This window comes from Schistocerca serialis, chromosome 4 (assembly GCF_023864345.2).
Source record: "Schistocerca serialis cubense isolate TAMUIC-IGC-003099 chromosome 4, iqSchSeri2.2, whole genome shotgun sequence".
In the NCBI taxonomy this organism is placed as follows: Eukaryota; Metazoa; Arthropoda; class Insecta; order Orthoptera; family Acrididae; genus Schistocerca; species Schistocerca serialis.
In genome coordinates this window covers 347,800,659-347,817,382 of record NC_064641.1, presented here as the reverse complement: position 1 = coordinate 347,817,382, position 16,724 = coordinate 347,800,659, and the positions used below count along the sequence as shown (strand labels likewise).

General features: G+C 42.0%; 1 protein-coding gene across 2 annotated transcripts in view; it reads left to right on the top strand.

Moving 5' to 3' along the window:
• Positions 1 to 291: 291 nt before the first annotated feature.
• LOC126474115 (juvenile hormone esterase-like) overlaps positions 292 to 16,724 on the top strand; it is a 105,816-nt gene continuing 89,383 nt past the window's right edge. For both annotated transcript variants that reach the window (XM_050101540.1, XM_050101541.1), the window contains exon 1: positions 292 to 531. In XM_050101540.1, coding sequence (XP_049957497.1) covers positions 307 to 531 — 225 coding nt within the window. In that variant the 5' untranslated portion in view covers positions 292 to 306. The remainder of the gene's footprint in view (positions 532 to 16,724) is intronic.

Here is a 16,724-nt window from a genome sequence, read left to right as displayed (position 1 = left end):
AGATTTATTTTAATAGTTAGGATGCTAATGAGCTTAGCATCGTCATAACCATTCATTACCACATTCATTCAGATCGCCAACACAGGTTAGGTGTCCGTGTTACGAGAAGCGGTGGCAACCCATTTCTGATGCGCCGCCACGTGTATAATCCTTTACGTTGCGTAACGCTAGTCAGTTGCAGTTTGTATCCCTGGTGAGGCGGAGTCGAGTGCGCGATAACATGCAGTATCTTGTCAAGGACCGTGACTTTGCGATACGGCTCCCTTCAATATGAGAAGCACGCCTCCGTGCCGGCTCACAGCAGCCATGGCCGGAGTGTGGAGCGCGCCCTCTGCAGCGCTGCTGCAGCTGCTTCTGGTGTTGGCGGTGGTAGTGGCGCTCCTGTGCAGCTCAGCGTCAGCAGGCGAGGTGGTGCGCACCAGGCAGGGCGCGCTGAGGGGCACCAGCCGCGTGTCCAGCGAGGGCCGGCCCTTCCACGCCTTCTACCGCATACCCTACGCCAAGCCGCCCGTGGGGCCACTGCGCTTCAGGGTGAGTCGCGGCGGACAGAACCTACTCTTCGGATCCTACGTCCACGTTCTGTGATCTCTGAGTGTGGAGTATAAAGTACTCTTCGCCATACACCGTGAGGTCAATTTCCTACTATAGACATAGATGTAGAAATCTATCTTACTACGTGTTGCGGAAGGTTGGTAGTTCTTTCTCCTCGAACTTCTCTTTCTATCGTCATGACTTAGGCCATAGACCTGTTCCATATTCTAAGTACGAGAATGTGCTGAAAATTAGTGCCACAAAATGTCTCACGTGAAAATTCTTAACGTTTCATAAGTAGAACAAACAGTGTAAACATTCTACTCGTACATCGTTATGCTTCATGTCTACTTGTTTGCAGCCCTCTGCTGCAACAGTGCTTCGAATTCTTGAATTTAGCACTGCGGGATGTAATCATGTAGGCGCGTGATAAATAGTGTGCTGTAACCAACTTTCGATTTCTAAGAGTTCGTCCACACGTGGAGCACCTTCTCCTTCAGCATGATAGCTCCAGACCACACATGAACGCTGCGACATCGTCAACAGTCCGACGCTTTGGTTTCACTGTCATCGATCCTCCTCCCTACAGTCCTAACTTTGCTCCATCCTATTATCATTCATTTCCAAAACTTAAAGAACACCATCGAGAACTTCACTTTGATAGTGACGAAGTGGTACAAGCAGAGGTGGCGTGATGGTTCAGTTAACAGCATCAAACATTCGACAGTGACGATATCAACAAACTGGTTTCTCCTGTGTTCGTCGCCAGGGTGACTATGTTGAGAAATAAATGTATATAAACGAAGAGTAAAGATGTAAATGGTTGCTAAGGTTTGTTTAATTTAAAAGGCTCTATGAGTTTTAACATACAAAATTCGGAGGATCCACTTTCTAGCACACGCTCATATCCAGCCATCTCTTTCATAGCCTTCCCACGAATCTTACACACGAAGTATTAGAATTTAAGACTTTTTTGTGGTCTCGAATCTGCCATTCTTTGCCGATGCCCTAGTGAACTTTGTCTATTAGATGTGATATCATTTATAGCAGACATCCCAAGCTCTGCTCTTAGGTGAGTCGGTTTAATCTTGTAGAGCCTTTCACTCCTCTAAGAAAGTTCGTTTCTTCCTCTTGCAGTCTACATTCTCGCGTTTTAGTTGTTTGTCAAATTGTAATTCCAAATAGCAAATCCAGGGTGGTCATTACCTCATAAAACTTTGTTTTTGTGTCTCCCCAACTTTATTCGTATTTTCTATTGATCGTTCTGCATATCATTTTATATTTGCACTGTTTGTTGTGAACTTCAAGATCATTGTGATAGCTTAAAATACTTCACACTTAATTTGAAGAACTATCTTGTTTTCGTGTTTTGTTTCCTTTTATGACCTTAGTCCATTTGTCAGGTATCATTTTTGTTTTTATGAATGGATATTTTCATATAATATTCTTTAGAAATTCTATTGAGAGTGTTGATGGATCTTTTTAGTGAAATTTCGCTATCCTGTACTATTGGAAGGCCATCTGCAAAAGAATCTACTAAAACTTGTCATATGATAATGTCAAGCCTAATCCAATTTCTTGTTTCTATGGATGAACCAGGTCATCAATGTACATTTGTAAGTGTTGAGCCTTTGATTTATAGGTATGTGTTCTGATGTAGCTTGATTGTTTTTGTTCTTATAATCTGTTGAGGTTATTATTTCTTGTCTAATATGTTCCGTAAGATTTTTATATCTACATTTCCGAAGGCTTTCTCTAGGACTGTAAATGCGATCTTTTTTGCTATTGAGCTCGCTTTGTTTATACATAAGTAGTTTAAGTGTAAAAACGTTATCAATACGGCTCTCGCCTTTCTGAAACCATTCCGTTCTTCCTTAACATATTTTCAGCCTTAATTTGTAGACGTTATTTTTTTCACAATGCTCTATAATGGCAATTATTGCATTCATTTCCCTTTTATAAAGACAGACATCTATAAAATCTCATGGTTTTTGAATCTGGGATCTTTTCCACTTCATGAATAAATCGAAGCTTCAACATAATTCTGAGTTTATTTTGCTGCGTCCTGATTTTTTTTCTTTATTCATGGCCTCATTTGGTTCTTGTATCTTTACGAGATCGTCGTCATATGTTTTACCCGTTCCAGAGAGCTCCTCCTCTCATACTCGGTGTTTATATTGTATGATCCTTTTACCGTCTGGTATTATTTTAGGTTTCTTTCTCTTTTTCAGTTTTACTTAAATGCTTTATCATTTTGTAAGCTATAGACAGTCTTCTGCTTACAGAATTACTCCACTATTCTTCATCTTCTCCTGACAAAAGTTTTTTCTTTATTCCTTATCTCTTTAGATTCTTGTTTCGGAGACAGTGTTTTCACTTGTAAACATATTTGGTATGCTCGTTTCTTTTCCTCAGCTACTTTTTCCCTATCTTGATTCATTAATATAAGACAATACATCTAGTTTCACCAGCTGCGACATAGTCGAGTATACGAACTGTGATCCAATAGTATCAAATGTTTTTTATTCCAGTCTTTGATCACAATATCACTTCTTTTGATGATGACCGGTTTCAGTCCGTAATGATCGTCCTCAGATCTTTTCTACACCATGTCCTAATGTGATAAGGCCATAATCTAAATCGTTTACAGAAAATGCAAAGCATATCATTCTTTATCGTGTGTTTGTTTATTCATATCTAACTTGTTAATGAGCGATTATTTTTGTCTTTATGATTTCTTGTATTCGAGCTTATGAGTCATGCCAGCAAAAATAATTTTACTTTTTGTAAAATATTTTTATGTACAGTTATATCGGTGTACGAACGTTGTTCGTAATGTTTTGTAATGAAATACTTATCTAATCAATGAAATTCAGGTCGTTGTTCCACTGACGCTTTAAACGGGCACTCCCTAAGTCACGTTGTTCTGCAAGTTGTATTTGACAACATTAGTTAGCACCTATTCTGACTGTACGTTACCTCAATCCATTGAGAGCGTTTATTGATTAAAATTAAACTTTACCCTTTATATGAATTTACTAATAGATAATCACTCCATGAAACATACACATTTTGAGATGGGCTTCGATTACGTGCATTTTCTTAATTTTTTAGGTTCTTCTGAACACCTGTCTCCCAACTGCTGGCCTCGTACAGCTACGAACTTGTGCTGTGTGTTGAAAGAAAATAAATGTGTACTTATGATTGCGGACACGTAGCGTTAACTTTAGCAATCGCGTGTAATTACGATGTTCAGGGGCCTTGCAAAGAAAATTGTAGAAGAATATTTGCCTGGGCAACCATTTTGTAAGCAATATTATCAAAGTCAGTGGGAGTTCGAATTACAGATATTTACAAAATCATGTATCCGATGATAGAGCCACATAATACGTCATCACAAGCTACAGATATGCAAATCACACGAAGTTATACTTCTGTCGTAGCTACAAAATGCACTGAGAAAGTACAGCGAGCGGTAGTACAAGGTGTTGTAAAGCAACAACAAGAAAACAAGGATATCCGTTTTCGACAAAACCAGAAAATAATTACTGGACAGCCAGTAAACAAGTTACGATTCATATACACCACTTAATCAGAATCTTACAATCATAATAAAGACAACTTGTAGCTTTACATTTATGCAATAATTAACACCAAGAATAAAGACATCTAAGCAAGATACTGGGCCCACGAAACACGTATTACTTTTGCTAAGTAACCCCACGTCCTTGCCGTGAAACGACTAACATAAGTCTTTAGTGTCTGCGCATTCTTATAAAGACAAAATGCAGCGTTTACATCTTCCTATTGAAGGAAGGGTAAACAGAAGACCATTCGCAATATATGTAATGAATGAGGAACGTTTTCGCTACCAACTGCACCCCTCGCAGTGCGGTCCGTCCAACGCGTCCCAACTGATCTCTCTATCTGGCTCATCAAAAGTGTGACTCCCTGTTCATACAAGGCAATTATCTGCGTTTCCCACATGGGAAGTTCGCCTCTCGTTCCCTTACCAACTTCACAGAAGAAAACAAGAAAACCTACGGCCAAAAAATTTCAAGCTTCAGGAGTGCCGATAGAATAAGAACATCGTTGCATGTAACATATTTCGTCTGCTGAAGTAGTAAGAGCAGAATTATGAAGGTACGTTTTTTTTTAAATGAGCAACAAGAAGTATTTTACTTACGAACATAACTTTTCAGGAAATGAAATGATGAAGATTGTTTTATTATCGACTTAGTCACCATTAAATTTAAAGAATTGCTCAGCTGTGGTACGAGCTCTGGCACCAGCTTTTGGATACCATCTTCACAGAACTCCAGCGGCAGTCCATTTAACCTGTCATTTGCAGTTGCTTATAGCACGTACACATTCGCAAATCCTGTTACATCGTGAAAGTTATGGAAAAAGATGGAAGTGTGACGATGCTAGATAAGCACTGTAGGGGGCGGGGGAGGAGGGGGGAGGTGGCGGCTCCGTAATTCCTACCGAAATCATCCAGTTGCGGTCTTTAAAGGCACGCCGAAGCTTTAGAACCTTTTGGCAATACCTCGCAGCATTTATTGTCACACCTCTTGGCAGGACCTGTATCAGAAGACCGTCTTTACGGTCGCAGAAAACTGTGTGCCTTGATGTTCCATCTTTATGGCTGTTCCTTGAATCTTCTTACTTTTCTCAAAGAATCTGAATGATTTTACTCACTAGATTATCGTTTTTCTCTGGAGTACAATAAGCAATCCACGTTTCATCACCAGTCGCAATGTCACTGAAGAACTAATCACCATAGTTAGCTTAGTGTTCTAAAAAGGACAAAGAATTTGGCAAAAGCCTTGTCCGATGTTCGCCCATGAATATTCTTGGGACCCATCTGGAACACATTTTTTGTACTGAAGTTTGTCAGTAGCAATCGATTATGTTACTTATCTTGAAACTTGAGGAAAATATTTGTTCTCACGAATCTTCTCATAAAATTTTGTGACAACTTTTCACCGATGACAGACGATCTTGCAGACCGATCGTCATCCTGAACATTCTTCCTGCCGTCCTCGAACCGTCTCCACCACTATCGGTTGTTTCCATTCATTCATCGCACCTTCCCCGTACACTGCAACATTCGTCGATACATTTCAGGAGATGGATCTTCTTAATGTTCGAAAACGGAATGACGGAATGCATCTAACACTCGGTGAGATTATTAACTGACATGACGGCGAACAATGCTGCACAACTGAACAACCTACAGAGACCCAGAGTTGAAACTTACTTGCAGTATAGTGGGGGATCGGCCAAGGATAGCTGTCCTTGAATAGGCGTTTCCTTGCACCATGCGTAAACACTATCCGTAATCGGCTCTTACGTAAGAAAATGGGCAAGAGCCAGTAAATACGAAACAAGCTCTGGTGGTTACGTAAATACTTTATTACGTATACAGATAGTTTATCCATCCCAGGAATCTAGAATCTCGACGATGTTAGCCATTGCCTAAACTGGCAAAATGTCATTACCGGGAATTCCAAGACTTTAGTCAATGTTTTAACGTCTGTTTTCAATTTTTATTTTGTAATTTCCCATTTGGTATTGCAACTCCTGAGAATAATTGGCCTTAATAGACGGACAGGCAATCGCATAACAAATCACAAACAAACAAAATTGTTTTTGTATGATATACTTACAAATTAAGAATTTTCGGACATTGTTTTCTCTTACTTCTACTGTGAAAACTTACTGCTTACTAAATTTCCTGCTTCTAGTTGAACGAGAAGGTGCCTATATGTTTGCATGAATGAGTATCATAATATGTGACGTAAATAGCAGTATTTTTCTGACTGCACTGATTTTCAAGCTTAAATATTTTACACCGTCATAGGATCATAGTAGTTAGTATGGGACATAAATTTCAGCTTGATATATCTACCGCTCTTGAAAAAAAGGGGTCTCAGCAGTCGGACAGATAGACAGAGGGACAAACGAACCACATAGTGGTCCTATAAGGGTTCCATTTTTACCGCCTGACGTACGGAACCCTAAACACGACCCTCTAATTACAGCTACCTTCTAATGTACATGGTGGCACAAAATATATGTAAGGACAAATGTTTCAAGAGGCTCTAAGCGCTATGGATCTTAACATCTGAGGTCATCAGTCCCCTAGACTTAGAACTACTTAAACCTAACTAACCTAAGGACATCACACACATCCATGCCCGAGGCAGGATTCGAACCTGCGACCGCAGCAGCAGCGCGGCTCCGGACTGAAGCGCCTAGAATCGCTCGGCCACAGCGGCCGGCCATATGTTAGGAAGTTCAAGTCTACTATAGCGTAACATGGGATTATAGATTCTCATTATCATATTCATACTATAGAAGATAACATGAAATTTAATACAGAAAGGTTTTTAGAGTTATTTCCTTCTGCAGCAATGAATGTGTAGACCCCTAAATTGAATTCCGCAAAGACATTGTTTGAGACTGCATGAATCTCTCTGGATATTGTGGTACCAACATCCGGCAGTGTTGCAGGTGCATCTTCGAACACTCTGTCCTTCAGATAATCCAAATAGAATTAATCATAGGATATCAGACCTGGACTATAAAGGGGTAGTTCCACACCATGACCAGTGAATGTTAAGGTGTCCAGGACAATCATTTGATCTTCGAACGTCTCCTGACAGAAATCGAGGTTCCTCGCTGTACGGCGTAGAGGGGCTCCATGTTGCATGAACCAGTAGTTTCCGAGCATTCAGACGTATCGTGCAGCAGATGTAAATTCAAGTTCCAGTACCTGTCTGTATTTCACTGATGTTACAGGTCATTCAATAAGAATGGGCTCAATACTGCACTGTGCACCCATTGCGCACCTAACAGTGACTTTTCGTTGATAAAGTGGCGCAGCAGCTTGAGATTGTGGATTCTCAATAGACCAATTATGCACTTTCTTTTTGTTGACGTACCCATGGAGATGGAAATTTTCCGCGTCACTAAACCAGATCTGATTTGTATCGACTGTTCCATTTTCAAAGAATCTGAATCATCCCATTTCCAAAAGGAATATGGCCACTTTCCCGCCCTTCAACGGTTGGCGCCGATGAATGTTGTGAGGGAAAATGTTAAGTTTCTCTTTCATTATCCTCTAGGGAAACAGTCGTGACATCCTGAGTTGTGCTGCATGTCTTATTGACGTAGTGGGCTCCTCGCTGAAAAGGGTTCTCGCTCGTTTCACATCCTTCGAGGTTACTACTCAGGTCGGTCGTCCTGAGTGGCCCTCCCTCGAAACCCGTAGGCATCTGGTCTTTTCAAAGCAACTCCTCAACTTGTTAAAAAACGGGGAAAATATTACACAAAAACTGTATCAGAGGATGCTTAAATTTTGTCATCACAATTTGAGTTCAGTTTTTTCCCGTAACCCCGCCGAGGAGTTGTCATTGCGGATGGTGCTGTGGTGTTCTTGGACCAATGCGCGTCTCACCACAACAATACGTTCATAATTTGCGTTAAATGTCGTTACGGTCAGCAAACACTGTTCCTGTGTTAGTGCTTCCATTCTGAAATTTGAATCGCGAAATGGATGAGCGAGATATAGAATTTCAGAGTTACATTACAAGCAGAATCATTTACGACACATAATGAAACCGCTGTAGACAAATATTTTCTGACGCCTGTTGCCGCTACCCTGTAAATAACGCAACAACAATGATACAGGTATTTCAAGAATATGCATCTCATTTAACAAGACTACATCTTCTACATGAATGGAAATTGAAAATTTGAATGAATTGTGACCTACGTATTTGAACTAAAAGTTTAGTCTAGGACCCGTTGTAAGTTGGCAGATAGACGTGGTTGCCAGTGGGGGTCTCGTTTGTTGAGTAAACTCGCTCGCTCGCCCAATGGTTATTGTACTAGCGTGAGCCCAGCTGAGATGGCGGCACCACAGAAGCAGGAGACGTTCTGCGTGCTCCGTCTCAATTGGTGAAATTCAGCTATAACTGTGAGGCGTGATTTTTCGTCTCGAAGACAGCGCAGTGCCCCTTTGGCCTTCAGTATCATCTGAACTGATGGACAGCAATTTTTGGAACTCTGAGGGTTTGTTATACACACCGTCTGTTTTCCAATTCCAAATGGTTCAAAAATGGTTCAAATGGCTCTGAGCACTATGGGACTTATCAGCTATGGTCATCAGTCCCCTAGAACTTAGAACTACTTAAACCTAACTAACCTAAGGACATCACACAACACCCAGTCATCACGAGGCAGAGAAAAATCCAACTGGTTCAAACGGCTCTGAGCACTATGGGACTTCACTGAGGTAATCAGTCCCCTAGAACGTAGAACTTCCTAAAACTAACTAACCTAAGGACATCACACACATCCATGCCCGAGGCAGGATTCGAACCTGGGAGCGTAGGAGTGGCGCGGTTCCGGACTAAAGAGCCTAGAACCGCTCGGCCACCGCGGACGGCTTTTCCACTTCCAAAAAGGGAACTAAAATACGAGGTCGTACAGCGACAACAATCAGTGCAGCAACTCCAGCCACACTCGCAAAATTACCATCTGGACCTTTGTGATGTGCCAAGTGGGAGGCACACGAGGCGTTTGTGAAACATATATCAAAATTTTGATTCTAAACGTATTTGTGGAAAAGTATCCGTAGGTCGTATGTGCATTAATGTAAAAGATATATCCTTGTAAAATCGGATAGATTTGTTGATAATAAAAACTTTGTAGTCCTAAGCGTAACCAAAAATTCATACAAAATTTCTGTCTTCATTCATGTAGAAGGACTAGTCTTGTGACATACGATGAAAACAGCTTCCCTATCTGTCGCTTTCATCATCTGGAAATATTGCATCCTCTGAGAGTATTCCAGGCGGACTGATAAATCACGTTACACTCCCAGCTAAAAAAACAGCTTCATGAGTAATGATCAATAACGGTCTATCTATAATCATTCGACCAATTCCGGACGATAAAACGTAGACTCTCGCGATCACATACCTGTATTAAATTTCACCTTCGGTGCACCAAATTATATACCGCTCGCTTCGTATCCGCCATCTGCCCTCATACTCGAGCCAACCACTTTAAAAATGGTCACCGCCTATGTTCGACGTCAACGTGCAATAACGACTCTCTGACGGCAGGTGGCAGGTTTATCTGTTTAGCAAGAGTAATAGAAGGCAGATTTCAGACTACCTAACAGATCAAAACGAAAATTTCTGTTCCGACACTGACAATGTTGAGTGTTTATGGAAAAAGTTCAAGGCAATCGTAAAATGCGTTTTAGACAGGTACGTGCCGAGTAAAACTGTGAGGGACGGGAAAAACCCACCGTGGTATAACAACAAAGTTAGGAAACTACTGTGAAAGCAAAGAGAGCTTCACTCCAAGTTTAAACGCAGCCAAAACCTCTCAGACAAACAGAAGCTAAACGATGTCAAAGTTAGCGTAAGGAGGGCTATGCGTGAAGCGTTCAGTGAATTCGAAAGTAAAATTCTATGTACCGACTTGACAGAAAATCCTAGGAAGTTCTGGTCTTACGTTAAATCAGTAAGTGACTCGAAACAGCATATCCAGACACTACGGGATGATGATGGCATTGAAACAGAGGATGACACGCGTAAAGCTGAAATACTAAACACCTTTTTCCAAAGCTGTTTCACAGAGGAAGACCGCACTGCAATTCCTTCTCTAAATCCTCGCACAAACGAAAAAATGGCTGACATCGAAATAAGTGTCCAAGGAATAGAAAAGCAACTGGAATCACTCAATAGAGGAAAGTTCACTGGACCTGACGGGATACCAATTCGATTCTACACAGAGTACGCGAAAGAACTTGCCCCCCTTCTAACAGCCGTGTACCGCAAGTCTCTAGAGGAACGGAGGGTTCCAAATGATTGGAAAAGAGCACAGGTAGTCCCAGTCTTCAAGAAGGGTCGTCGAGCAGTTGCGCAAAACTATAGACCTATATCTCTGACGTCGATCTGTTGTAGAATTTTAGAACATGTTTTTTGCTCGAGTATCATGTCGTTTTTGGTAACCCAGAATCTACTATGTAGGAATCAACATGGATTCCGGAAACAGCGATCGTGTGAGACCCAACTCGCTTTATTTGTTCATGAGACCCAGAAAATATTAGATACAGGCTCCCAGGTAGATGCTATTTTTCTTGACTTCCGGAAGGCGTTCGATACAGTTCCGCACTGTCGCCTGATAAACAAAGTAAGAGCCTACGGAATATCAGACTAGCTGTGTGGCTGGATTGAAGAGTTTGTAGCAAACAGAACACAGCATGTTGTTATCAATGGAGAGACGTCTACAGACGTTAAAGTAACCTCTGGCGTGCCACAGGGGAGTGTTATGGGACCATTGCTTTTCACAATATATATAAATGACCTATTAGATAGTGTCGGAAATTCCATGCGGCTTTTCGCGGATGATGCTGTAGTATACAGAGAAGTTGCAGCATTAGAAAATTGTAGCGAAATGCAGGAAGATCTGCAGCGGATAGGCACTTGGTGCAGGGAGTGGCAACTGTCCCTTAACATAGACAAATGTAATGTATTGCGAATACATAGAAAGAAGGATCCTTTATTCTATGATTATATGATAGCGGAACAAACACTGGTAGCAGTTACTTCTGTAAAATATCTGGGAGTATGCGTGCGGAACGATTTGAAGTGGAATGATCATATAAAATTAATTGTTGGTAAGGCGGGTACCAGGCTGAGATTCATTGGGAGAGTGCTTAGAAAATGTAGTCCATCAACAAAGGAGGTGGCTTACAAAACTCTCGTTCGACCTATACTTGAGTATTGCTCATCAGTGTGGGATCCGTACCAGATCGGTTTGACGGAGGAGACAGAGAAGATCCAAAGAAGAGCGGCGCGTTTCGTCACAGGGTTATTTGGTAACCGTGATAGCTTTACGGAGATGTTTAATAAACTCAAGTGGCAGACTCTGCAAGAGAGGCGCTCTGCATCGCGGTGTAGATTGCTCGCCAGGTTTCGAGAGGGTGCGTTTCTGGATGAGGTATCGAATATATTGCTTTCCCCTACTTATACCTCCCGAGGAGATCACGAATGTAAAATTAGAGAGATTAGAGCGCGCACGGAGGCTTTCAGACAGTCGTTCTTCCCGCGAACCATACGCGACTGGAACAGGAAAGGGAGGTAATGACAGTGGCACGTAAAATGCCCTCCGCCACACACCTTTGGGTGGCTTGCGGAGTATAAATGTAGATGTAGATGTAGCAGTGGAGGGCATATAGTGCATGTCGGAGTGACGCAGCAGTCAATACAAACGTTATCGTAATGCAGAAACTGAGAGATTTACCTTACTTGCAAAACGATATGATCATTGTCTTTCGGGGCGAGGATAGAAACAATTCAAAAACGAATGAGTGTATAAATTGTTCGCGTGCCGCGTTGGTTGAAGTACACCGTGCATGGCAAAATGACACTATCCAAAACGGACGCCGAGAGAATCGTAATGCAGCACGTGCCATAGAGGCTTTGTTGAGCAACAGACCGCCCAGATGAAACTAGGGCGCCGGCCGGAGTGGCCGAGCGGTTCTAGGCGCTACAGTCTGGATCCGCGAGACCACTACGGTCGCAGGTTCGAATCCTGCCTCGGGCATGGATGTGTGTGATGTCCTTAGGTTAGTTAGGTTTAAGTAGCTCTAAGTTCCAGGGGACTGATGACCTCAGATGTTAAGTCCCACAGTGCTCAGAGCCATTTTTGAAACTAGAGCTACCAACAGTTACTCCTCAGCTACCGTTCAGCGGACGTTGTTGCGTATGGGCCTCTGCAGCAGGACCCTTGTTCATGCACACATATTGACTGCAGTTCATGGGTGACAGACTGGAATCTGCGCACTAGTACCGGAACTGAACGTACACAGGATGGTGACAGGTGTCTTTCTCAGATGGCTGATGCCGTTGGCATGTATGGCGTGAAGCGTAGAAGGCATACACCCTGCAACAGTTGTTTGAAGGGCAGGGCAATGCACTCGTGGCATTCCATGGGTGGACTCGTCATTCCGAAAGGCATAATGGGTCAACACAAGTATGAATCTACCCTTGCACCCAAGTCCGGGCAATGTACTCGTGGCATTCCATGGGTGGACTCGTCATTCCGAAAGGCATAGTGGGTCAACACAAACATGAATCTACCCTTGCAACCAAGTCCACCCCTACATTCACTTTGTTTCTCCTCTGCACGATGGTATTTTCCAGCAGAACAATGTAACGCGTCACACAGCTCGCAGCTTGAAGAGCACCAGGTTGAGTTTACCGTACTCCCCTGGCCACCAAACTTCCCTAATTAGACCCAATGCCCTGTGGGTCCACCTCTATCGGGCTGCTGGCGCCATGGAATCCCATCCTAGAAACATATCCCAGCTGACCACGGCAATGGAGTCGCAATAGCTTCACATCTATATCGGTACTCTCCAGACCCTCCTTGACTCTGTTCCTGCTCGTCTCACGCTGCAAAAATTGGTTATTCAGGCTTTTGACAGGTGGTTACATTAATGTGGCTGCAGAGTGTACACACCACATTGCGTTTTTACTCAAGTACTGAACAGACCACTTCCCCTGTAGTTGGACCCACACATCACATGAACGTCCTTCAAAGAAGGTGTACAAATCATTATGTCAACTCTCACTAGGCCGCAGTTGTTTCCAGAGGCACGTTCAATAATTTAAGTGATGTTCTCAGACATCATACTGTATCGAGAAGTCGGCCGGACTACATAATGCACACTAACGACTGAGAAAATTGCAACACCACTAGAGAATATCCCAAATGAGTTCAAAACTCGAAGTATTATATGTGAAAAGCGGCGCACCAACAAAATTCAAGAAGATTACAAATAAAGGAAGTACTGTATAATTGAGCCCAGCAGCGCACTCTTTTCTTTTTAACGAGAAAGAACATTGATACCCACATCAGACCGTAGAGAGTAGTGGAAACTTGTAAGCCAAAGAGAGTGTAATCCATCGACGCTAGAAGTCGCCACTTGGCATCTGAGTGAGTTTGACGGATTTGATTGGTCTCGAGAAAACTTGTTCGTTCCACCGGGAAATTTTGCCTCGGGCAGATTACACTCCTACTTTAATTATACGTGTGATGAACCAGTAGACAAAGCGAGATGTGGAGAGCGACGAGCAAGTAATGATCAAAAGAATATACGGTCGTAGTTGGAGATGTGTGGCATCCTGTGTGGATAGATGTAATGCATCGCACTACTTCGCTCACACACACACACACACACACACACACACACAGGAACGAATACAAACACATAAATACAAGTCATTTGATGGAGTGAAGTTAAATGTCCAGATTCAGCACTCTTCTATGAGTACCATTTTATCAGCGCGTTGGAGAGCAGTGTTTGTCCTCGGCTAATACACTGTTTGTTTGTCTTCTCACACATCTGCGTGGTAACACTTACGTAATGCACGATACTGGCTGACCTTCACCCATGGCAGTGAATCTTCAAGGTGCCATAGAGGCTATATTTAACACTACTCGCGCCACGTGGTTGCGTTACGTTCGTGTTAGTTTATGAGAAATGAAGCTAATTCTGGGATGCAAACGGACTACAATTGGCAGTCAGGTTAAACGAAATACGCCACGGGTGTGCGAGAAAATTTGTGAAGTCGATACCCTAAATGTGGCCTATTGCCTCCTAGGAGGGTGATCGATCTAGATTGTTTGCTTAGGTAAGTGACACTGAAACATGAATGTATTATTTCAAATATTGCCAAAAATTTGAAAAGAAAAAAGAACGCATTTAAGTTCCAGAAATATCAAGGGAACAAAAGAAATAACGGATCTGATAACGCCGTCGTATCCGCTAAATTAATAGAAGGCGAAATAAACTTTACCTACAGAAGATATCAAATGTAACAGGTGGTCTATTATTCAGGCGAAACATAACGTTCTGCTTATTGGACAGACTGCGGAAACGCGTGGCTATGTGCCCTTTTTAAGGAATTTCGAGGTCATACTCGTCAAGATAACTATTTTGGTGACGGTTGTTGTTTAGAAGCGGAAGTTGTAAAAATAATCCCATATATATATAGTGGTACAGAAGAATGTTGAAGATTAGATAGAGAGATTGAATAATCATGAATCTAACTAAGGATAAAAGAAATTTCTGGGCCAATTTGAGTGATAGAAAGCGTCAGTTGATAGGACACACACTATGGCAGTGGAAAGGAGCGTGGGGATGAAAACTGATGAGGCAAACTGAGGCTTAAGCATACAAAAAGCTGGCTCAAATGGATATAGCTTGCGGTAGTTATACAGAGATGAAGAGGCTTGCACAAAATAGACTAGATTGGAGAAATGCACCAAACCAGAAAAACAAAAATAACAACAACAGCGTCAATAATTACTCGTTCCTTTTCTTTGTGAAACAATCAAGTTAATAATCAGTATTCTCTGAAGGTGTTTATACAGGGTGTTTCACAATTCTTGTTACACATATCTAGAGGTTGTAGAAACATTATGTTTTGCATAGGACCTTGTCCAGAAACGTCCTTCAACGACGCTACATAGCGTCAAAGTTAGAGGTGCCGGCGCCAGTAAATGATGTACGTACGGGGTGATTCCGTGATGATGTTACAAACCTTCAAGGAAGATGGATAAATGTGTCAATCTGACGTAAGTTTCCCTGGTTCGGAAACGAAAGAATGTCAAGTTACAAGCGAAAGACATTCCAATACCTCTCAGTGGAACAGACTTCCCGGTACTGTTGTTGCTAAGAATGTAGAGTATGCAACATTCAGATGACCAAGAGAAGAAACACGTCATAGTGAACATGGGCTGTAAAATGTATACCAAAGGAGCTATGAGCACTTGTTCATCTTCGCTATCTCTTCTATTGAACAAGGTCTCCTAACACTTGAGGCATGCATTTTAGAGCCCGTCTATACTGGACGTTTTTATTTGTTTTGGTGCGTACTGCCACCTCTGAAGTTGCCTACCCTACAGTATCAGCAACAACGGTACAGGTACTTATATATTCCGTTTTCAGAGGTATCAGAACAGTTTTCGCTTATATCTTTCTATGCGTTCGTTTCCGGTGAAGCGACTATTACGTCAAATTGTTACAGTTACCCTTCTCCATCCTCCTTGAAACTTGTAACATCATCACGGAATCACCCTGCAGATACATACTTTACAGGCGCCGGCGCCTATAAATCTGACGCTCTGCAGCGCCTTGAATGATGTTTCCATACATGGCTTCCCGTGTAAGACTTGATCTACTAAGCCCTCTTTACATCCTCTAAAGTGTGTAATATGAATTGTGAAACATCCTCTATAAAGAGAATCGGCCTACAAAACCATCCACATGCCAGTCCTAACCATTTCACACGATACATATTGGTACGTCTTCTACATCACGTAGGCCTATTCAGGGTAAAACGCAGTAGCAGACTTGTAAATTCTGCTGTTAATATCAGTGAATACTCATTGAGAATTTTAAGACAAGTAAGAAATATAAATGGGAATCAACATAACGGTTATTAGACGCCGTTCTGGAAACGTTCACCTCTTCTGCACATTTATAATTAGTAGATTTTCAGAGCAAAAGTCTAATTAAGTGTGTTATCGAATTTTCGTATTAGTCTGCTTATTCGGAAATACAGCGCGTCTTTAATGTATTACGAAGTATGTTACTATCTAATGTCACCCGAACCACGTCTCGTTGCTCAAACTCGTGTAGTACCATCGGATTAACCTGACAGAACCACCGATAAAAAATTTTAATTCAATTTCAGAGGCAAAATCTCACAAAACGTATACAGGGTGAGTCACCTAACGTTACCGCTGGTTATATTTCGTAAACCACATCAAATACTGACGAATAGATTCGACAGACCGAACGTGAGGAGAGGGGCTAGTGTAATTGGTTAATACAAACCATAAAACAATGCACGGAAGTATGTTTTTTAACACAAACCTACGTTTCTTTAAATGGAACCCCGTTAGTTTTGTTAGCACATCTGAACATATAAACAAATACGTAATCAGTGCCGTTTGTTGCATTGTAAAATGTTAATTACATCCGGAGATATTGTAACCTAAAGTTGACGCTTGAGTACCACTCCTCCCTGCTCGATCGGAGAGCACCGAATTACGTAGGGATCCAAAGGGAACGGTGATGGACCTTAGGTACA